The sequence below is a fragment of the Dipodomys ordii genome, unplaced genomic scaffold, assembly GCF_000151885.1.
Source record: "Dipodomys ordii isolate 6190 unplaced genomic scaffold, Dord_2.0 Scaffold57, whole genome shotgun sequence".
Lineage (NCBI taxonomy): Eukaryota > Metazoa > Chordata > Mammalia > Rodentia > Heteromyidae > Dipodomys > Dipodomys ordii.
Genome location: NW_012267273.1, coordinates 12652346 through 12677344, shown reverse-complemented (window position 1 = coordinate 12677344; position 24999 = coordinate 12652346). Strand labels below are relative to the sequence as shown.

The following is a 24999-nucleotide window of genomic DNA, read 5'->3' as shown; positions in this document are numbered from 1 at the left end:
AGAAAAGAAAAGCACTAGATTTTTGTAGTAGTAACTTATAGAATAGAAAAATAAGAATTAAAATAACTCCTAGGCAGTAGAGCCGAGCTCAGGACATTAACCTCCCTTAATAATGGAGATGAGGGGGAAAATATCCCCAAATCAAACCTCCATGTTCATGGCACACTAGCAATCCTTGCTCCCACCCATTAGCTGTTACTTCTGAAGAGCCTGAACAAAGGATCGAGCCCCCCTGTGAGAGGTATTATTTGAAGTTGTATGAAGAGCAGCATCCTTGTTTCAGATATGGGTAAGCCATGCCTGAGGAGTGTAGGACATAATTCCCAACCCCAGGAGAAGGGGCTGGTTCAATGGGCCTCAAAAGAGTAGGTTAGAGTTCAGGGGAAGGCTTCAGTCCCAGTGGAGCAAATAGGTTGCAAATCAGTGAAAATAGTCAAAGGAAGGGTGAGGGGAAAATTCTGCTTATGGGTACTGGCAGTTCAACCAGGATCTAGGAATAGAGCTTGAGAGGAATTGTACATTTCATCTTCCTTTGTGAATGGGATTCTGATAAGCATGATCAGGATAGGCTTGAGAATCAGGAAGTATTGCTCTTACAATTGAAAACCTCTGGAAAAGAGAAAGGAGTGGACATTTTTCAGTTGTACATCTTCACTCTTGTAATCCTTAAAAATCCAAAAAAATGACATTTACTTAGAATTCATGGTCCTCACTTCTCCAGTCATCCATCTCTCATTAGCATAGAGTCCCAATGCATGCACTTGCGTGTGCACGTGCGCACACACATACATATATGTATATACATATACATACACACACACACACTCATATATATTCTCTTCTGAACTACCAGGAGGCACACAAGCAATGTGCAATAATGAGTATACCCAAGCACTGTAACTGTCCCCGGCGGCATTCCCTTCCCCCCCCCCCCGCCCACACTGTCACTGTTGGACTCCTAAGGACATCTTGGTGTAGTTGCTGCCCATTCTGCCCTATTCACACTTACTATCTCATACCTGGATCTCTGTGCTTGCTTACCTTTGGGTCCTTAGCTTCACAAAAGTCAGCAGACTGTTTTGACAACTGCAACAATAACAATACCAGCAACTGCATTTCTTGAGTGCTTGGTAGACAGATACTTGGTAGACCATAAGTACTTCAGATAAAATGCCATTTATCCACCAAACAATCCAGTAAGATAGTTACTATTATGCTGGATTTGCTCATGTGGAAACTGAAATTCAAGAGTTGAGCAATTTTCCATATAGTTAGGAAGTGGCAGACTCTGCAGTTTAGGACTGACTCCAGACTCGGTGTTGTACAAACGCAAATGTTTCTAGAACTTATTCTTTGGAGCGTGAGTTTCTGTGTATGCAATGCAAGAAGCTGAGAATTGACTTACCTCAATTAATAATTGATTAAGCGGGTCCAGTGGCTTGTGTGCTCAAATGGCTAATCTCACTAACAAAAATTCGAGCTGAAAAGAGGTGATTCTTGATCAAAATCAAATGAACAAAACCCCAAACCTAACTTATTCCCTCAAAAAAATAAATAATTTAAACTTCCACACCACTTTTGTGTAGTACCTGTCTCTCTGGCTGATTTTATTTTTTAGAAAGGCTAGAAACTATGATTTCCCAAGTAGAACCTCAGTTGGGAGCAGAACAGAAAGGTAGTGAGGTCAAGAACCCATCATCCCTAGGAACAGTGCCTGTGCTGGACTATCCAACCTCAACCACTGCTAACTGAAGTCACTTCACCTCTCTGTTCCACTTTTTGTCTCCTGAAAAATAGAGGTGGGATTAAGGAGTTGGAAAATGGATGCACTATAACTTAGGGAAAGACTATAAAGAATTTACTTCCCTAACTTAACAATATAACTCAGGGAGAATGGAATTAGGCATGTAAATATATGGGGTGGAGGGGTGGAGTGGAACATGGGAACTGAACTTCCACATGGAATTATGCCCCTTCGTGGGATAATCTACATAAATATGCCTATAATCAAACTTATAATTGGGGGTATGGTCATTGAATTTTAGGAGCTTCAGAATTGCAAAGGGATAGACAGGAAAGGTGTGGGGGGTGTAGTATTTGTATTTAAGATATACTCTTCCCCTATGTCAACACTCTTATATTGAATCCTACTCTCTGAAGGCCCAATGAGATAACATATGTTAATGGTAGCACTCATAGGTGAGGAAAATGAATTTCAGGTTGCTGGAAAGACTTCTTAAGGCCTCACCACTAGAATGTGCCAGAAGATATTCAAAGCCCTGCCTACTTGGTGCCAATGTTATTTTACTATACTATGCTATCAATGACTCATCAACCAGTTTCCTTTGCTAAGTCCTAGAAATTCTCGTATTAATAAGTCATTCACTTTCTCATCCATTTATGTGTTTACTCATAGGTAGCAACTGAACACTTGGTAGGTCTAAAACACTGTCAAATATTCTTGCTATGTTCACTTCCAAATTCCATATAGACAGCAGATACCTTTGTCTCCTAACAGTAATTAGAATCTGCTTTTTCATGACACTGGTCTGGAAAGCAGGAGACAGGCATGCAATTATGCTATCTTTCCCTTGTCAAGGGTGCTTCATCAAGAGGCATTCAGAATGTCATTGGGGACTTACAGCAGGAGGCATTGAATGGAAAGTAGTCCTTTCTCCTCCCAGTTAAGGTCTGCAGCAGTTCTAGGATAGAACCCTCAGCCTACTTGAAAGAGCTTCTTCATTTTATCTTCATATTCTGTTTTTTTTTTCTGCCTCTCACCATAATTCTATTTCTGCTTCTAACAGAAGTTTCTAAGCTAGAAATGCTTAATTCTCTTATTCATCTGAGGAAGTTATATGTGTATTGCTTGGAATTTCTAGATCTTATAATTGAGCTCAGATTTGCCCCTTCTCTCTCAGACTCCCTTCGTCTCTCATTCACAGAAACTTTCCTCTTTTTTGGTCACTCAGGTTAGATATTTTTACTCCTTGAATTTTTGATCTGGTTTTTAGACTTTCTTTTCTTCTTTTTATTACCCTTCAAAGCTTTTGAACTTAGTCTACTGCTTTTGATGTCAAATCCTCAATTTCTGTCAAAGACTTCTTTTCCTCTTTATCTCTGGCCCATTTGCTTGGTCACCAGTTAGAAGGGAAGTCACTTCCTCTTGAAGTCATACTTCCTGGCTTCATTTATTATGTAGCAAATATATGTAGAGTATTCATGAGTTTTATAAGGCAGGGCAGGAAAATATGTACCTTACCTAAAAATACATGAAAATAAATACTTGCAAAATGATGCTAGTGTCTACAACAAAATACATGGTGTACTGTGGGCACAAAGGAGGAAATGATGAACTGAGTGACTGGTAAAAGATAGCTTTATTTTAAAAAAAACCTTTGAACTGGATTTTGAAAGACAGAAAAGAGTTTCCTAAGGAATGAAATAGGAAAAGTATTTCAGAGACAGTGAATGTCATATACAAAGCCCTAGTTGCTTGATGTACTCACTGTGTAGTATTCAAATAGTAGTGCTCCAAGGAAGTAAGGCTTATGAAGACTAGATGATGGAATATTTGGATGCCTTGTCAAGGGGATGCTGGATTTTTTTTCCGGTCATGGGGCTTGAACTCTGGGCCTGGGCGCTGTCCTTGAGCTCTTCAGCTCAGGCAAGCACCCTACCACTTGATCCACAGCACCACTTGCAGTTTTCTGGTGGTTAATTGGAGATAAGAGTCTCACAGGCTTTCCTTGCCTGGACCGACTTTGAACTGTGATCCTCAGATCTCAGCCTCTGAGTAGCTAGAATTACAGGCGTGAGCTACCAGTGCCCAGCTGGGATGTTGATTTTATCTTGAAGGGCATGGAGGATCAGGGAAGACTTTTAAGAAAGAGCTGTAACAGTCAGAGGTTTAAAAAGATCAACTAAATCATAACAAAGAGAATGTACAGGATGGCAAAGGATAAGAGATGATTGTAATATTATAAGCAACAAAGGAAGGCTTAAACAAAAGCAATGGCAGTATGATGGAACAGGCTTGGTTTGAGTGGGAGAGCACTAGCCATTAGTGGCAAAAGCCAAGCAAGAAATATTAGATTCAAGCCCTTGCACCAGTGAAAGAGAGAGAGAAGGAGAAAGAGAGGGGGGAAGGAGAGAGGGAGAAAATTAAATTACAGTATTAAGAGATAGAGTTGATTGGATATGGTGAATGAGGTAAGTTTCTGATCAAGGTAGCCAGATGAGCACTGATGACATTTGTTGAATGGAGACAATAGGGGAGGAATAGTTTAGGGAGGTGAGGTTCAGGATAAGGATATTGCTTGGACATGTTCATTCTGTTTTGCAGCAGTGGTTGAAGGACTTCAGGTCACTGTGCCTGACAAGAAGAAGGTGGCCATGCTCTTCCAGCCCACTGTACTTCGTTGCCACTTTTCTACATCCTCCCATCAGCCTGCCGTCATACAGTGGAAGTTCAAGTCCTACTGCCAGGATCGTATGGGGGAATCCTTGGGCATGTCCTCTCTCCGGACCCAATCTCTCAGCAAGAGGAACTTGGAATGGGACCCCTACTTGGATTGTTTAGACAGCAGGAGGACTGTTCGCGTGGTGGCTTCAAAACAGGGCTCAACTGTTACCCTGGGGGATTTCTACAGGGGCAGAGAGATCACAATTGTTCACGGTACTAATGACCTTGTTTTTGAGTCTGTGGGGACAGGCAGGTGGTTAGCTCCATTCTGCCCAGACAGAAGATGATGTCAGCTTCTTAGTCCATCTTCCATAATGCTTCAAGAAGTGGTTATAGGAGATGGGAGCATCAAGATACCTAGCTATTGCTTTGACTGCATGGTGGGAGAAGGAAGTTAGACAGTGTAGTATCTAAGGAAAACAGAAGAGCTCCAGAATAGTCTTTCCCAAGCCTGACCTTGAGTATCAGAGATTGTTTTCAGAATGAAATTGAAATGGTTTCTTGTGAAAGAACTTTGGTCAAACTTCCCTACACCTTGACATTACTTTTATGGCTTTTCCCAAGCCTGACAAGCAGACTTTCCTAAGAAATTCCTTTACTGGGAGAAAGATTGTGTACATGCAGGTAGATTGATGGCTTGAGCCCTAGGAACACTGTATAAATTCCACATTCTTTCCCACTTCCTAAACATTTAGGTAAGGAAAGCTAAGAATCTGATATGACTTACCTGATTATTCAAATTTTGAAGTATTCCTATGAAATCAGCTTATTTCCAGGCATCCAGAATTATTTTGGGATTTATCTGGCTTGATTTATCTGGTCATCTACTTATGAAACTGGACCAGAACTAGACCTGTGGCTGTGGTCTAATTCTCTTGCCTGAGGAATGCTGATTTTGTTACTATTTTGCAGTTTTTATTTGCAATAAAGCAAACATCTGTCAACTACCATCTAAAGAACGCTGCAAACACCCCAGAAGGGCTACCTCCTTCCAGTCCCCATTGTCTAATGCTTTCCTTTCAGTTTTAGGACTGGGTCCTTCTTTTTGTGATAACAGATGCAGATCTTCAGATTGGAAAACTCATGTGGGGAGATAGTGGACTGTATTACTGTATCATCACCACCCCTGATGACCTGGAGGGAAAAAATGAGGACTCTGTGGAATTGTTGGTGTTGGGTAAGTGAAAATGAAAGAAAACAGTTTCATATTAGCCTGCTTGCTTTGTGCCCCTCTGCTCACATCTCTCTTCCCTGCCTATATGGCAGATCACATACTCTCTGACTATTGGGCAGACAAAATTCTGTTTAAGAACATGCTCTTTGTTGGTAGTACCTGTATTTATTATGTCGGGTCTTGAAGGCCCCTTTTGAGCATAGTCTCAGTTTTTTCTTCTGCTTTCTTCTCCTTTCCACATTCACCTTTAGCCCTGATTCCCCTCTTATTCTTCATTGCCGTTTTTATATGCGAATTGTTAGAGAAAATGTCAGAGGCCTTTGAGGTAGGAAGAAACTCAAGAGAGAGGTAAGACTTCATCTTTAGAGACCTCAGGAATCTTTCCCACTCAATTACCCCCACTTAAGACAAGCCATAAGATAAGATGGCTGTAAACTGGAGAGTCCAGTAACAAAAGGCACCCAATGAAAAGAACTGTTTAGGAGATGTGCTAGTGTTTAGTTGGAAGTGTCTAAGTTATTGTTAAAACAAAGACATCTAATCCTTATTAATGTTAATTTCTTCATAGCAGAAAATTCCTTCGTCTTGGCTACTTTTCCTCTTTTGTGGCTTAGAGTGTTAGGAATAAATGGCCATCTTTTAAGTAAATGGAAATTGAGTGCATACTTTGTGCTCCATAAATGTTGGTTGAATTAAACATTTACAATAAAATAAACTGAATCAATTGTAGGAGAAAAAGTAGCTGAGAATGTGTATTTTCTTTTTCAAAGGAAGTTACATTTTTTGTAGCTTTAAAAAAAAACCAAGATGACAGTAATTGGAGAATATGTAAGGGTAATTTGTTTTAAAAACAAACAAAGTTGAAGATAAATTTTTATACTTTGTGAGAAACTGAATTCCTATCGATAAAGTGACATTTTCTGTTTAGAATTTTTAGTTCTAGTGTTTGTTGGGACTAGCAAAATAAAGATTCTGACAAGTTTGGTTTATATTTTATAAACTGGACTAAGTTAATATTGGTCTACCTTATTAGAATGCTGACTTAAATCAAGCATATTCTTTAGATCTTTGGACTTGCAAAAACAAGGAAATAGAACAAATATTCAAAATGAAATACAAAAGTAAAAGGCTTATATTGACATTATAAGCTAATGTAGGGGGGTTGCATTTAAGATCTGCTTTAGATCTGTAAACCATAGGAATTCAAAAAAATAAATTTTTGCCTAATCACTCAACTCTAATAGCCAAGTTTGCAGGAACAAGTGGCTCATTGAGCCTGCAGTTAGCTAATTGGGAATACAGCTATTTGGCTGGGGCAGCCATTTGCAGAAAAGTAATTGTGCAGGAAAAGGAGGCCAGGTAAAAAATCACTGTAAATAATTTTGTCCCAGTTATTCTGTGAACATGGGTAATGGATAGAGTGAAAGCTTTGTCATTGGAAGATGTGCTGAATATATAGTAGGTATGGATCAAAACATATACACTTGAGCCTGGTGCTGGTGGCTCACACCTGTAATCCCAGCTATCCCTGTCAGCCCAGGTAGGAAAGTCTGTGAGACTCTTATCTCCAGTTAACCACCAGAAAACCAGAAGTGGAGCGGTGGCTTGAGTACTAGAATGCTAGCCTTGAGCAACAAAGTTCAGGGATACAACCCAGGCCCTGAGTTCAAGCTCTATAACTGACAACTGACAATAAAAAATACACTTGAAGTTGGGTGGAAGAGGCTATTCTTAGGGTTAAAAGGAGCTAATAGCTGGGAGGTGAAAGGAAGTCTTGGATGTCTATGGTCAGTAGTGATGGGAGTTAAGATGGAAAACAGAAGTTAGTGTTGTGCTGAAAAGAATTGGGAATGAAAACTAAGGAGGCTGCAAATCAAACACAGTGCAGTAAAAGCCATGCACTCAACAAGCTTGTCTGAAACTATCTATGCTACTTCTGAGGAAAAAATATAATTCTGCTATGTTCTACATTAATTAAAATGATCAAAATGTGATAAATTTAGCAGGAAAGCTTTTTAGGGTAACACCACTACCTTGTATTACTTATTTAAAGAGGTTAATTTGAGACATATGAACATAAAGTACTAAATACAAAATTCGGAGTCTTCTTTGTCTTAACACCCCCTTTATAAAATTTTACACTATATTGTCACAGTTTTAGCTATATTCTGCACATCTGTTTGTTGGGTATTTTTTTAGTGTGAGACCAGGAGAGCAACCCGATTTCTGAAGTAAAGCCCAAAGCAATGGAGCCATCAGTAGGAACATAACTGGGATCCACAGTTTACTAATTACAACATCTGAGCCACTGGTCCAGTCACTGAATTTTACATGGGGACTTACTCTGTGAAAAAGGATTTACAATAGAGATCATGGGGGAATGTCTCTGAATAGTTGAAGTGAAATTCGGTATTTGAGGGATTGGAAACATACTTTGACTGGGCAGAACTTAACAAGAGTAGAAATTAGAAGAAGAGGGGTCATGTAAAGAAAGAACTGTTTACTGTAGGCATCTAGAGATGGAATGAATGTTCTTGGGAGAGGACTAAGCTATCTTTAAGCTTTATTTTAACTCTAAAATTACTAGATTAAAACCAGGGTGAATGATGCTCACTTTCAGGGCAGCCAGAAACCTGAAACTATGGTCTTGTGCAAGAGATCAGGGATTTTGGACCAATCTCACAAAAATTAAGGAAAGGAAGTCTTGATGGTGAGCCAGCACTTTAACTAATCTTGGAGCTGATCACAAAACAGGGAGCTGAAAACCGGTTAGAATTTCTGATGAATTAGTAATGGATTAAAGAGATAAATTAGGAGCAAAGTTAAGAAGAATTTAGTTTTCACATTATACTTACAAAGATGAGGATGTGAGAATTAACAGGATAAGATGAAGTGTTGTATATGTAAGACTGAGAATTTTGGATTTCATCTTAAGAGTCTGGAGGATCCAGTGAAGAAACCTTAACAGAGGAATGAGATTATATCTCAGGGCCCAAATATAACCAGGGCAGAGGATGCATCAAGGAAAAGAGATCCAGAGTAGGGGATCAGATGTGGGGCTGCTATAACAGTACGAGTGAAAGTACAAGATTCTAAACTAGAGTAGGGAATTGAGAGAAGACAGCATAAAATACTCTGGGGTGGAAGTAATATATAAATAAGGAAATGAGAGACAGAGGTTACCATGATTCTGACTGGCTAGGCAGTCAGCTATTGCATCAATTCAAAAGAGGACACAGGTAGGAAAGAAGGGCAGGGAGACAGGAGGATGAGTTTTATGTTTAGTATGTTGAATATAAGATGTCCTTGGGACATCAAGATAGGGAAATTTTGCTGATGGTTGGAGATGTAGGTCTGGAATTCAGTGGAGAATGAAGATCAGAGATAATAGATTTGAGAACGATGGCCAATAGGCAAAGCCTTGAAAATAGATGAGTCACCCAGGAAGATGATTTAAATTGAACACGAACAGAAGAGAACCTTTTGATCTTCTATATAGTGAATGGTAACTTTGGTATAGCATATGTACTTATTTTTGTTTCCTATACAAAACTGGTGAAAGTTAATAGCATTGGACCGTGAGCTTTGCAGGGTCAAGGAGCTCCTATTCATGTTTATATCTGCAGTACATTTGGAATAAAGATACTTCAGTGTTTTTAGATAAATGGATAGAATCTGTAATACTTAATTCCTCTTCGATGTTATTTAGTGTTGAATATGCATTGTGATATTTTAAGTGCTAATATGGTAAATATGTATAATCTCAAGTGAGATAACATGGTTTAATCTCATTGGTCATTGTTCTTTGTTATTTCAGTTATGAATAGTGCTATATCCATCAGGGCGTATGGTTGAAAACATCAGAAATAACCTTTGGAGGAATTCATTGAAAGGCTATCAAAATGGAAAGTAAGGTTATGGAATTTGTTTTAGGAAAAGATAGTATATCAGAGTATCATGGGGTGGTCTAATACACTCTATTAGCTACATAAAAATGACCCCCAAAATTTCAGTGGCTACCACACTAAACATTCATTACTTCATCTTGTTGTATGTCACATGTAGGTTAGGAGGTTCATCTGAGTAGCTCCCTGCCAAGCAGCAATTTAGGGTTCTAGACTTCTCCATTCTTTGGATCTGCTGTGTTGGAGACCTTTGTTTCCCCAGCTGAGAGAGGCGGGGTAAGGAGGGAGAGAGGAAGAGAATGGGAGGGGGAGAAAGGGGAAGAGACAGAGGAGAACGTGAGCAGAGATGGGCAGATGGACACAGACAGAGATTTTAGGAGGCAGATCTGGTAGTGGACATGTAATACTTCTAAACTTTTGTATGTGCCTGGGGAAGAAATAAAAAGCATCACTGCCCTGACAGAGACGCTCCAGGGCTCAAGGGACAGTACCATTAGGGTTTCATTTTAGAAAAAAACAAACTATTTTCCATTCTTATGCTTTCCCACTAAAGAATCAGCCACAAGAGAGACAGCCCAATTGGCCCATTTTGGTCAATGGTCCACTGCTTAGCCTTGGGAGATCCAGAACTCTTGGTTGATAGTCCCTCAAGAGAAGTCCACATGGAGAATTGGTATAATAAAAGAAAAGATAAATGTGGCATGCAAGAAGAAGTAATGTCTATATCACTAATAAAACCATACACTGATAAATTATGGTACATAAACCATTTCTATAATAATGTAAGATAGGAGGGCAGATATTATTTCCCTTGTTTTCCAAATAAAGAAATTAATGTTCTAGTTCTCTGGTTATTCTCCCAGTATTTAAAAATTGTTGTTGGGTATGGTAGCCCGTGACTGTAATCCTAGCAGCTTGGGAGGTGGAGATCAGGTGGATTGCTGTTTGAGGACCACTTTGGCAAAGTTATCAAGATTCCACATCAACTAACAATCGAGGTGTATTGGTACATGCCCTTTGGTCTCAGCTGAGTGGGAGGCCCATAGGAGGATCACTGTCCAGGCTGTCTCTGAGCAAAAACCCTATCTCAAAGGTAACTAAAAGAAAAAGACTGAGTATGAGACAAGTTGTAGACCACCTCCTAATACTTCTTTGCCCACCCCACAAAAGTATTGATTCATGTAGACCCTTAGTCTTAACATTTTCAACAAAAACATACATCCTGTGTTCATTGAGAGGCTGTAGAATACATTTTGTTAAAAACTGTGGTTGCTGCTTGGGGGCACAGGTCCTCATTTCTACTTGCCCCAGGTCGGCTTCAGTATTTCACTTTATTTTTGTGTGAAACTGTCTGTAACCATTAACCTAGGCCCTCACTTCAAAGGCACAATTGTTCTTGTCTACATCCAGTACCTCCCCACTGAGCCTGACTCATGCTTCTTCCACTCTGTACCTCTGAACCATCCACAAACTGCTATGGATGCTTCCTTCAGAGGTTTCAGAAATATCCAAAGACATGATTCACAGACATGGGAGGATAACCACTGATCTCACATTAAACAGGAAAACTATACTGAACACCCTTTAATGTCTTTTTGATGATTCAGAAGGTAAAGTCATTCTGAAGTTAGAAATGTGCACAGTGTTTGGGGTGCTTTGAGATGACAGTGATGGATACCTTAGAAATATTTAGACAGACGTTTGTGATGGTAGGGCCATACTATCCGACAGTCACAGAAGGTGGGACTGTGCAGAAATCTTCCATCCTGAGATTCGACATTGGTCTAGGATCAATGGCAAGGACGGGCTGTTTATAACCTGGAAGCATGCCACTGTTTAGATAGGGATAAAGTTTCCTGGGGCAGCTCCAGCTGGCAGGAAAAGGACTTCACCATTTCAGGAAGGCTCATGCAGGGAAGTTATTATTTTAAAATCTAAAAGCAGCCTCCTTGTTCTTCTTTTTATGCACAATATGAGGGCCTGACCCCTTCTTTCTGATGCCTCCTGTGGTAGCTTGTTGTTTAAAGGCCTTTAATTACAGAAAAGAGGACAGGGCCCTGTGGGAATGTGGGAAGATGCATGCTCCTGCCTCTGGCCTAAGAACAGAGTAAGGAGACATAAGCATAGAGGTGTTTAAATTCAAGCTAAAGAAGAAAGTCCAAAAAGTAAATAACAACTTTTGGATAATTATGGGTGGTGGAGGGAAATGACAAAAATTCTGATGAGCTTTAGCCTGGAACAAATTTTCTTAAGTGGCCTCAAGCATAGTCAAGTCCTAGTGTTACTGAGTGTCAGGGAATTTCTCTCCGTTCCTCCTCTGCTCCTCTGTGTCAGCTTCATTTTCAGTCAGGTTCTCTCCACATGTGACAGAGATAGCCTGAGCAGTCCATGTTTGCATAGGTTTTTATTAGGGGGACAAAGTGCCTCTTTCTCCATAGTCCATGAAAGCCCTGTTGTTGGGGGTGACATGTGTTGGGAGAAGAATGTAGTGAACCTTCAGCCACAACTGAATCACAGGAACTCAAGTGATAAGGAAAAAGGAGTAGCTTCCTAAAGGAAGCTAAGTAGTTATTTCCAAATAAAAGAATGCTAGGCAGGCAAACACACACACACACAGACACAGACACACACACACAGACACACACGCATACACACACACACACACACACATTTTCTCTCTCTGTGTCTCTGTCTCTGTGTCTGTGTCTCTCTCTCTCTCTCTCTCTCTCTCTCTCTCTCTCACACACACACACACACACACTTCACTCACTCCCTTAACATTTTATGGAATTCTCATGAGTTTCTTCTGTATGGGCCAAATGCAGTGCTAATCCCAGAGGCTCAAAATAGGTATGCTCTCAGCAAGTCCTCATGAGTAGGCAATTTAATTTGGGATTGATTCTTCCCATGAATGTAATGCCATACAATTACCTTTGTTTTCTTGTCATATTCCTATTTTTTCTTCCATCTCCTCCTGTGATTTACCCAAAAGTACAGCATATATTACCTAGACAAGTGGTGAAGGAATGTGTGGGCATTTTTTTAAATCAAGCTATTCACAATAATGTGCTTGACATGTTATTCTGACATATTTTTTCTTTCTATTTCTATAAAAGAGCCCTTAAGAACCTAATAAGAAACCAGTGGATCCCTCTTGGGGAGATCTTCCAAGAGGTGACATTAGGGATATTTGATGGAAGTATTTCCTAAAGCTATTTAGAAATGCCCTTCTAGCTACTCCTATGTTCCTTCAGTTTGAATCCTGTCCATCTCTGGTCCTAGGGACTCTAGTTCAGACTGTTCAGAAAGGCTACTTGTTGACACAGCTCCCCCTCCCCCTTCTCTTACTCTGCCAGCCCTAGTCTAGTGCTGCTAACCAAGGAGATTTGCTGATTAAAAGGGCCTCAGCTCCCACAGTTCCCATGGCAACAGCCTCATTGGAGGTCTTTGTTGCCTGCTAAAACTTTGATCTCTGAGAGTGGCTGCTGCTGTTTGTCTGGAAGATTTACAAACAGAGGAAGAAGGAAAAAGAATTGAAGGAAAAGCAAGAAAAAGTTTACTCCTGCTAGAAATGAAAGAAAGAATTACTCTAGCCTTAAATCTGGAGATTTCTCAATTGGAACAACTTGTTTGCTGGGCCATGCCCATATTTTCATTTGGAGGCCTAATCATGCTTCAGCATGATGGCCCTATATAAAAGAGTGGAAGTGGGGTTGATTTCCCTAAAAGGGCAAAACCAGGGAGAAAACAAGTAAGTAACGAGCTTTTCAGGCTTCTGTCCTGCTGCCTTTCCTCCTGTCTCTCATTCCTGCCCTGGCCAGCTCTGCCCAAACTTACCTACATGGCTCTGTTGGTCTTGTTTTTAGGAAGAACCAGAAAACTGTGCTGAAAGGATACAGGAGTGGAAAAGCTAGAAAAGTTAGTCATACATCCACTAGAATCTAATTCCAGTTAATGACCATGGATAACAAGCACACATATGAGACCATACGTACTTTTATTCTGCAAGAAGCATAGGTTAGTCTTTAGACCTCTATAGCATAATCCCAACCTAGTACTTTGATAGGCACCATAGAATGGATCAAGTACTTAAATTAGCATTGAAATTTAACAAGATTTTCTCCTTCCCTCACCTACATGCAGTACTGGGGTTTGAACTCAGGGCCTTGATTTGCAAGGCCAATGTTCTACCACTTAAGCCAAGTCCTCAGACCTTTTTACTTTTGGTGTTCTTCAGATAGGTTCTCACATTCTGTCTTGCCCCTGCCAGCATAAGCCAGTGCACCTAGCCTTAGCAAGTGTTTTTGGCATGCTATGTCCTTAGCACAACGATGACAGAAAATAAATGCTTGGTTTGCCAGGGAAAATTGGCCCCTTCCCCTTGGTTGTCCCTCAGAGCAAAGGTGGCTCTCTAGAAGTCCCCACCCAGCACCTGTAACCCAGGTAACTGGTACAGTTACAGGCAGTAGGCGGTCCCACAGGCTCTGAGGTCACTTCCCAATCTGCTTGCAGCCACACCTCCTCCCCACCCTTTATAGCCTTTTTCCCTGCCTTAAGCCCCATCTTTACACACTTACATCTTGTGTGGGCTGGTAGTTGGGTTCTCCCAAATAAACTCATTTCTGCCTGAACCACCATGTGGAGGTCTCCTTTCTCCAACCTTACACTAAATAGTACTGTCTTACAGTGTTTCGATAAAGATAAACATTACAGTTTGGAAGCAACTAGAGAACATACAAGAAAAGGTTAAACTGTGTTTAGACCTGAACTAGGCCATTGGTCCTCAAAAGGTAGCATTTTTTTTTTTACCCCACTGTCCAACATTTCACAATGTTTGGAGACATTTTTTAGTTGTCACAGCTTGTAAGGAGCTAGACACCCATGTGGGTAGAGGCCAGAAGGATGTGAAACCTCCTACAGCACACAGGATAGTCTCTTATATCTAGCAAAGAATTGTCTGGACTCCAAATGTCAATAGTACCAGGTTATGAAGTTTGTTTAGATACTAGATCTAGTCTACTGTAAGTAGCAGGGACTTTGGAGTCAGACAGGCCTGGACTTACATGACCTTGGACAAGTCACTGTCTTCGAGAGGGGTCATAGACATTGCACAGAAGACCTCTAGTAAAGGGTAAACGGCATGTAAGAACTCAGCAAGTGTTAATTCCCTTCACACACCTTTCCTAGTCCTCACATATCATCACCAGGGTGTCACCCCTTATCTGAGGGAACCCTCTTTAGGGAAATCTCCTTTAGGGATTCTTGCTAAAGAGCCGATTTTCCTTCAGCACGTTCCCTAGACAGAGGCTTTCGTGGGCCATCTATGAATTGGCAGTAGATTCACATTTTCATCTCTGCTAGGTTTTGCCAGTTGTGACCCTAATCAGCACTGTGAAATCTTCCTATTAGTGGCTTTGAGGGCAAATTGTCACAACATACTGTCTTTGAGCTGCTATATTTCATTTGCTGTTGGAATCTCCCCACTTCCCAGTATATGGTCCATAGTTACAGGTATTTACTACTTAACCTAAATGCAAGGATTAGGTCACATGAGCCATTCCATGAAATCTGGAGGAGTTTGGAAAAGAATTAAGACTTGCAGTAGGGCGTGGGGTATAGGCAGGTCTGGGTAGATTTTAGACAGGGCAATGGTATAATTTATCATCCACACTAGGAGGCACCAAGAGTGGGACTGTCCACACAAGTCCAGATGAGGACCACTGTAAAAAGTCTCCTCTTGATTGAAGAGAACAGGAGATCCAGAGGCTTTGAGGTCAAGGCTGCCAGCTCCCCTTCACCTGCCCAACCATTGTTGTTAGGAGACATTTCGTTTATGGAGACCTATGAGCGTGTACATACATTTGCAGCTACTGAAAGCATAGGACTCCAGCAGAGAGAGCTTGATGTAATATAATAGGCTAAAAAAGAAAAAAAAAAATCTGCCCTCAGCTTTTGGAACGGTCGTGTCTGTTCACTGCCGTGTTAAGAAAACAGAGATCTCGATGGCGCTCTCCCTGGGTCCCAATCCTCCAGCCACCTAGTTGTGAATGCGGGCGCACCAGGCCTCCTCGCCCTCCCGCCTGCCCGCCCTCAGCTTGCGTCCCCACTCACTATTTTTGCTTCACTTGTTGCTCATCCCTGTGGGAGGAACTCGGCCTTCAATTAGCGCGCATTCCTGACGGCCGCGGTTGCCGTGGTTACCCCGGGGCGGCGTCGGAGCAGCTGGGTCAGCCCGCGCGCCCATTGTAATCGGCTGAGCACGCACCCCTGGCAGGCTCGGGGAGGGGGTGCGGGGCGGGCGCTGCAGTGGGCGGTGCCGCGAAATCCGCTCAGCCGGGCCAAGAAAGAATGGCAGCTCTTGAAAGCCGGTCAGGAGACGGTTGTTCCATTTTTTACCCCTACAAAGCCAACTGCCGCTATTCAAGCGTGCAGGTTTGTGTTCACACGAGGGGGGCTGTGCCTCCGGCTCGGCTGAATTGGCTTCTCTTGAGAGGGCGCTGGGAAAGTCTACATGATCGAAGCCCCTCGCATTAAGAAAGGGGCTGATCATAGAAGAAAGGGCAAGAACTCTGACCATTCAAGACCTACCCAACAGTGTGTCTGTCTGAGACCCGGGAGCCTTTCCCGCCCCCACTCCCCCCAAGTAGCCATCATTGACACCTTTGTATCTAGATTGATCTATATCCACCCACCCACCCACCTCCCCATCCATCCCACCACTCATCATGTAAGGTGCAAGGGAAGTGACACTGGCTCCCAAGAAACTAAATTTCCTACTTTTTTTTTTTTTACATCCCCCCCGCCTTTTTGTACGTCACTGTTGAGTCAAATCCAGCTTGCCTTCTGCATCTCATTTTAGGTTAAGTCAAGTATATTTTATTTACTAAAAGTATCTTGCATCTCTTCACTCTTTGGGGGTAGGGAGTTGAATCACAACAGCACTTTGCAAAGGCTAAGTGCCTTTGCAATCATTTTTATTGTTGTCTATTAGTTTGTAGCAGCGTGGTGAATGCCTTTTAATTAGATCGTACTGTGTTGTGATGGGTTGAGTAATCATTTCTGGTTGCAACTTTAAAAGGTGTTGATAATCTCAATCGTTGCCAATGTTTTTTACATTCAAAAATTGTACTTGAATGATAAAAGTGAAACAACAATGACACAAACACAAATTTTCGAGTCACTCACTGCAAATACTAGGACACTAGAAAGCAGTTGCAGATCTCTTAATTAAGGGTTAATACATGCTGAGGAGCAATGAGATAATGGGGAAATAGTAGAATGGTTATATTCCTGGCTTGATCATTAATTGTCTGGCTGTGGGTAAGGTTCTTAACCTCTCTTTGACCCTCAAATTTCTGAAAACATTGGGAAGGGGAGAAACTGTGGACTGCATCTTGGTGAACCTTTCTGACTATAAAACCAGATTTTAGAATTTTATGTGACAGAAATCGATGTCTTATGTCAAGCTTAATAATCAATGCCAAAAATCCAGTAGCATTTATTAACAGTTAATTGTAGTTGGTCCAATATTAATCATTTTATGGAGAGAATTCACTATCTTCTCTAAGATTAGAATTTAAAATGAACTAAAAGATAGAAGACACAAAAGGAGAAAAGTAAACACAGGAAATGCTTAAACATATAATATATACATACATATGTATATATAAAAGAAGGGAAGGCTATATCCACATTTGTGACAGATTATATTTATTGAATGCATGGTTGCTATGGTAATATAGAATAAAATCAGGGATATGTGTGCCCTTGGGAAATTTCCAATCTATTTGAGATTTTTAAATAGCCATAGAAACCACACTTAAAGCACAGCCATGGAAACATCTTTACACTTAAAAGGGCCAGAGAAAGGCATCTGCTGTTCTCAAAGGCATAGGAAAGAAATGTTTTGGAGGGTTAGGAACTGAGAGAGCAGGGGGTGGATACAGTACATCACTGACGATATATCTAGAACGTATGAGGAAAACCTGGAAGCCTATGAAATAGAAATGTACACTGAATAGAAAGTAGGTGAAAGAAACTGCATGGAACTGGAAAGGAAAGGCATTTGTCAGTGTTCTAAAGAGAAGTCTCGTATAATATAGGAATACCCCAGAAGGACCTCTAGTTAAATGCTCAAGAAAGTGAGTGGAGATTACCATCATGTAGGCATCATGAGAATGGAAGAAGTGTTGTGATACCACCTTTTCATGAATCCCAAGGTGTTAAACCTTGTCAATTGTCAAGTAGTTGAATAGCTAAGATCTAGGATCTGAAATCGTTTGTATGAAATTTATAACTCCATATCTAATGTTGCATTTTGAATGGTTAAAATGGCAATCAGATTTGGAGGCTAGGTATTAGAGAAATAAAATATATTTTTTTCTTTTGGCTAAAATTGGAGTGTCTATTATATCTTTGTAATGAGTTTCTTAAAAATAGTATAGCTTGGTAGTTCTTAGGTCATGAGGTGTGGGCTTAGGTGGTGCTTCCATTCTCTTAGAGAGCAAGATGGCATTTGAGGATGCTTTAATGTGTGTAGGATGTTACTAACATTGAACTGAAGGGTATGAAATATTCTAAAATATGGAGAAGAGTGATTTCATGGATGAATGGGTCTTTCATGCATTTTGTTGAAAAGCTTACTTCCATTTGGAATGAGTGGAAGGGGACTACAATAAGAGCAAATCAGAAGTCTAGCCAGAAGTCCAGCTTGTCCAACAATGTACTAAACAGTTGAAGGTCCTGATGGGTGGATTAGGTGCCTTTTCCTGTTAGTCTGCTAGGGAGACTGAGCTTTGGAGAGGTTTCCGCCCTTCCACACATAAGGGAATCATTATAGCTGAAAGTGCTCCAATGAAGAAATGTGCAGTAGCCTGGAGATGATGGAGGAAGAAGCATTTTCTAATGGTACTGTTCTTACAGGGCTTTGTCAGAACATATTTCATAGTCTCCCGGGCAGACCGTGGTGATGTGGTGACAAAGACTTGAAGAGTCAGTTCAGATGTTTATCTTAGGAAGATTAGGAAAACCTGCCTTGAGGAATCTGACCTACCAAGAAAAGCATATTAGCACCTTGGGGATATATTACCAGGACATAAAATTGCTATGAAATATGCAAAGATAATGTTTTACATAGAGGAAAAGAGGGAAGATAGATATGTACTCTATCTTTGGGGGGAAAGCCCACGACCAAATGGAATCTGATGCCAAAACTCAAAGGAGGTTGACAGAAACAGATTTGGCAGGAAGAGAAGCTTTGGCTTTTAATATGCCTTGGGACATAGAAGTAGAAAGCAAAATAGTTCTTACACTGTTTATAGATTTTTACAAGTTTATGAATGTGGGCCATATTGGGCTCTTCAAGCATCTTGAGGGACTAACCAAATCTTATTCATATTTTTAGGTCCACCTGGCATAATAAACACTTATTTGTTGAATGAATGAATGGATTGGACACATTCCAGAAGTGAGCTGGTTTCCAGGAATATATACAAATAGTTCAGTTAGGGATAACTTGAAGGTGATAATTGTCATTCAGAAAGCAGCTGAATTAGACAGTCATATAGGTAAAATATGTAAATCTCCTAGTTCACAGTGCATGCTTCTACTCTGAGCATTCAACCCAAAATGTATGAACATGTCTAGCCATAAAATTTCTGACAGTATGATATGAAAATGGGGCTTGTGTGTGTAGAAGCACAAACTATTAGTTATGCCTGATTCAGTTGGTTTATTCATGTGGAAATTTCTTTACAGTCATAGATTTTGCAAGGTTTGGAGAAAACTGTGTGCTTACATGAAAACTATTTTCTACTGATAGTTAGAGCTTTAGTTTGAAAAGAGTAAATATGGCCTTCCCTCTGCGGGTCTCTTTTTATTCTTTCCTCAGACATTAAAGTGACTCGTAATTGCCACTCTTAAACTGAATCCCGGAAGAATAACAGTGATTCAAAAGCGTAGTAAAGTGCTGCTGAAATCTGGAATGCATTTACTGCCATTGTTGGGATGCTTTAAGATCAGACTTTCATTGGGTGCCATAGAATAGAAGAAAAGATAGCACATTTCTAACTGGCAAGAGCGTTTCTTAGGAATTGTCAGGGAAGGAGCTAGAAGCAAAATGATTTTTTTCAGAAGTATAGGATTCCAGAATAAATCTAATTTTTAAAATACCTTTTGCTTTAATAAAGTAAAAGAGCCAGAGAACTTTGCAATCTCTCTGCTGTATATATAATGGTAGTGTGTGTCTGTTATACCAAAACTCCTACTATGTTCTGAATTCGGAAGATATTTAATTTCACCCACTTTTCTGCAAGATCCTGTTACCAATCCCACCCTGAGGCTAACACTACAGGTGCAAGATGGGAAGCTCTCACCTGCTGAGCATCAGCTGTTGACTTTTGCTTAGGGAGAATGTGAAACTTGATGTAGATCTTTCTGATATAGTGACAAGCTTTGTGAATTTCCTGTCCACATTTCTGATAGATTCTCTCTTTATTTTACCTGTCTTTTAGTTGCAGAAAGTAAATAGGTCTAGAATGAAAAATAGAAGTCCTCTCGTTGTTCTTCCATGATTCCCATTCCAGCTACCTAGAAATCTGAAAGGCTAACACTGATGTGTGTAATATTGTTGCTTTGCAGTTTTAATTTAAACACAAATGCCTAGAGTTCATACTTACTATTGTTTTGTGTGTAGGAGCAGTGTTAGAATACCAGCAAAGTAACCCAAATAGCCCGTGCGGAAATTGCTTTTGTGCTTTTCCATTCATAAATATACCTGTGTATATGTACATTTCAAAGGCTGTAAACTCATCATCTCTAAGTTCTGTACAGCCCATGGACATTTTTAGTTCAGTTTATCTCACTGTTTTAAAAATATATGAGTTTAGTTGCTGTGAATTTGAAAATTGGGTTATTTAACATAAAGCCTGGGGCCTGGTAAATTTCTTTTTTTAATTTGGTAGTGCTAGAGATTGAATTCATGACCTCATGCCTGTATTTTACCACTTGAGCTACACTCTCAAGCCTTTTTGCTTTAGTTACTCTGTGGTTAGGGTATTGTGCTTCTTCCTGGGGTGGAATCTAGTTACTTTTGCCTCCTCAGTAGCTGGGAGTAAAGACATACAACCACTCCTAACCTAGGGTCTGCCTAGTGAATCTTGAATGATAGGTTGACCTACAAACCTGAAGACACACTTCCTTGGGGATAATAATTGGCTAAAACAGTTCTCACTGTTCTGTGTTGTCTTACATCTGGCCAGCTGTACACATTTACACTGCCTGCTAGCCCCTATAGTCTTTGAGTTTGCAACTCCAGTCACTGAATATCACATTTGAGAACTAAAGTTAGGTAGATAAGGTAAACGTATGATTAGTTTTCCAAACTAGGATATTTTGAGCATAAAAAGGAGGCTATTAATAATCACACCAGTCATAAACCAGGACTTTCCTAGAAAAATCAAGCTATATATGCTCCCTACATACATACTATTACATTCAACCCCTTCTTTTTACTAATGAGAAAACCTAGAAAAGAGAGGAATTTAGCCTGTAGTAGTTGCCAGGTCAAAGCTTCCTTAACTATTAAGTCCAGGCCCACAGCTTCCCAACATAATTTGCTCTTTATACTAGGTACAAGCATTCTGTACCTTCAAGTGTATGGATTTTGTACAGTTAACAGTTATCACATAGCCAGTGTCCTGTATGAACCTACATATGCGTAGCTTATATCATCAGAGACATTTGTTATGTTATGACTCTAATTAATGACTTAGATTATAGAATATCCAGAAGTATTTAAAACATTGATAGACTTGAGAACTAGAGAGTAAATACAAGCAAAGTTCCTCATTTAACTAGACATAACAAGAAATGTATTTAAAAGTATTAGTTGTCGAGATAGGGAAAAATTCTGCCATCGAGTATCTGATAACCGTCTTGCTAACAAATCTTTTACATTGACTTCATCATTGGCTATTGATTGGCAATGGGTATTAATTATCTCTTCAAGAGAGAAGTCCCCACATTCCTAATCTTTGATCAGCTGACTAGTGCCTTGTTGGGTTTTCAAGAAATACTTGTACACACAGAGAACACTGCAGGTGAGAACAATATATGCTTTAAATCGCTTGCTCAGATTTTGATTTCAAGCCCTGGTCTGGTCTCCTTCCAGTATAAGCTTTTAGGGCACCTTTTGTGAAGGTTTAGGCTAAAGACTAGCTTGAAATATCTTCAGAGCACCTTCTCCATTGTCTGCTTTGCTCTCAGTTGTCTTTCTAAGGGACTTTTTGTGTATCAGGCTCATCTTACTATGTCACCTGTGCAAAGTGAGGTCAGAAAGAAGGGACATATTGCCAGCCCTAAAGCTAGTGTATGTCGCCACCATATGCTGTCTGGAATACACGTGTAGCTTTCTAAATGTGGGGTCACTGCTCATATACGATAGGATATGTGTTATTAGCACCTTTCGTTGAGGAGAGCCAAAGAAAGGTAAAGAGAGTAAAGATCTCTTTGACTTCACACACTAGTATCTTGCCCCATTTATAGCAGCCCATTCCCCAGCGTGCTGTAAGCATATCTTTTCCTTGGATTTTCATCAGAGCTGCTTTTCTGTAGAGTCCCTTATAGAGGGGGGGACCAGCAACCAATTTGTGACCTTTAGACTCAGAAAATAAACCATATACATCTCTCTCTGTCTCTCTCTCTGTCTCTCTCTCTCTGTGTCTGTCTCTCTCTCTCTCTTTCTCTTTGGTCTTATATACCTCAACAAACTTTAACAACATAAAAAGTTGTTTTCTAAATGAGCCAAATTCATATCCATGAATTTTGTTTTTATATAGAAACAGAACTGTGAATGGATATATGAAAATGTTGACTGTAGATTTTTGGTGTGTATGTGTCTGTGTGTGTCTGTGTCTGTGAGTGTTGTGTGTATATGTGTTTCTCCCATCTGGTCAATTAGTACTTCTAAATATATCTCTTGTTGTGTCTAGTTAAATGAGAAGCTTTGCTTGTGTTTACCCTCTACCAATGTTTTAGACATGTCTAGATATGCTATGGTCCAAGTAATTAATGAGCTTCACCATCCAAATGCCATTGATTATATATGCTAGCCTTAGACCTATAATGTCCTTTAGTTACATGTAGATATTGAGGCTGTTATATGATAACATAATTGTGATATAAGCAAAAGGACTATTAAAATAATTTTGTCTGTTTCTTTTTATCTTTTAATATAATTCCTAGCAAAGCTAAAATTATTTATGATTCTGGCATTAAACTTTCATTGGATGATGCTGTTATGTCAGGAGTTATGTTATATACTCAGCTGAAGTAGGGTTTAGTTGCATGCTTAGATGTCATGGTGACCTTTTACCATGACAAATCTGAGAGGAGGGAAGTTTATTAGTTGTTTCCTGATACAATTTTCTAGTTTATTAACTAGGCATTTAGACTCTAGAGATATCATCACAGGCCTTTACATTTGCTTTAGTATGAGAATATGGTGAGAGTAGTCATAGTTTCTGTAAGTCAGGCAGGCTTTTTAAAGGACTAATCTCCCTCCCATCTTCTGGCATCTTGTTTCCTGCACAGCTTTTTGCCACTGAAGGGCACCTGTTCTGACATCAGCCTTAAGCTTCTATGCCATATCACGCAGAAGGTACTTGGTTGCATACAACGCCAGCTGTGGGTACCATATGGAAAAGCCATACCATATACATATGTACAGAGTAATTCTAAAACCAGAAGGAGATTGTAACCAATCTAGCTTTCTTTTCCTTGTCTTTGAAAATTTTAATTATTGAAATATCTTTAGGCCATAAATAGAATCATGTAGCGAGATAATTCTAAGTTTAAAACCAAATATATACCCTCATTTTTGTATGGACATAAGACTGCGTATGAATGTATGAAAATGTAGATTGAATGTTTAGATACATATGGGTTAGGCTTTTCCAATAAAATATATGAAGAGGGATGTAGAAATGGAGATTGTGTTTGCCAATCTGCTCAAGAAAATTTTTCATAAGAAACCAAAGAGTTCTTCTTCCCATAAGTAGTTGAAAAGTTCTGTTTCTGCTACAATCCAATTTAAGATAAACTTTAAGATTGGGTTTTTAGACCTTGAGCCTGAGTTCCAGAAATCCCACTTTAGGTTCAATCACTTGCTTCCATAGGGCAAATAAGGAAACATGGTGAAGGGCAGAGAAAGGAGTTTTATTACATGGCACATGGGAAGAAAGCACTTCAGTATGTCTTCAGCCATCTTAAGGGGCACAGACATTGGCCTCAGGTTAAATAGAGAGAAATGAAGGGAAGAGGATGAGAAATATATGTATAGTTCAAACAGTCATAAGTAATAGGTATGGGCTACCTGACCATTAGCTCAGTCTGTTTCTGGAGGTCTGCTAGCTCTGTTCTTCGAGGTGATAGAAGAAAGAATTGCCTGTCTGAGGAGAATTTTACCTTTTGTCACAAGATGAATTCTTTCTGGAGCCCAAAGTTATTGTAAAATTACTGCAACAGGGTATGGCTCAGATCAAAGAGCATACATGAAAAGTCAAGGTGGAGGGTGAGGGGAGAGCTAGAGGGACTAGTTTTTAGTTAATTCACAGGCCCAGCAAAAGTGGCTTCCAAGCTGCCTCTTACACTTAAATGTTTGCTAAAGATTGATAGAGAAGGTCATTCTCATTGACTGAGCCAAGCCTTGGTGATGATACCTCTCCTCTCCTACCACAAAGAGCATGACCTAAGGGGCCCATATAGAGATGGTCCCCTGGAGCCATTTATCAAGCTGCATTTTCCTTTGGAGTAACCTCTCTCCTTCTTCTTTTCCTCTCACTTCTTCTAGGCAGGACAGGGCTGCTTGCTGATCTCTTGCCCAGTTTTGCTGTGGAGATTATGCCAGGTATTGGGTCATTTAACACTTTATTTGCTTACTTGGCTATCACTCCATCTGGCTTGCTTCTGCATTAGTTTACTAATTACTTGTTTATTTGTACATTTATATGTGACTATGATCTTTTCTAGGACGAACTAAGCCCATTGGAGGAGGCTTTAAATTGTATTCCTTCAGTTTCTATATTCCCTAAAAGAATAATGATGAATAATAATGAAAATGTAGGCTTCCCAATCCTTTGGTGTCAGGCATGCAGGATTTTTGGTAATATCCAAGCCCATCACAGAATTTCAGCAGTACCTAGAGTCCCTTTAGTCTATATTCCTTATTCCCCAAATCATATGTTTACCTATTCATTGTTACACAATCAGGCTATTCTGATTTGCATTTTGTAACATTATCAAAAATAGTTCATTTTTGTTCTATATATTTTTGAGGCAAGGTCTTGCTACATAGTCTAGGTGAGTCTCTAGCTCATTATATAGCCTAACCTATCCTCAAACTCATGATCTTCCTGCCATAGCCCCATGATTGCTGGGATTATATATATGAACCACTA

At 40.0% G+C, this 24999-nt stretch overlaps 1 protein-coding gene across 1 annotated transcript in view; it reads left to right on the top strand.

Annotated features, from left to right (window-relative positions):
- The window catches only part of Ildr2 (immunoglobulin-like domain containing receptor 2), a 56902-nt gene that overhangs the window by 11597 nt on the left and 20306 nt on the right, over window positions 1-24999 (top strand). Inside the window, exons 2-4 of the mRNA XM_013021781.1 lie at window positions 4346-4678; window positions 5523-5642; window positions 24393-24449. Of these exons, the coding sequence (XP_012877235.1) occupies window positions 4346-4678; window positions 5523-5642; window positions 24393-24449 (510 nt within the window). The remainder of the gene's footprint in view (window positions 1-4345; window positions 4679-5522; window positions 5643-24392; window positions 24450-24999) is intronic.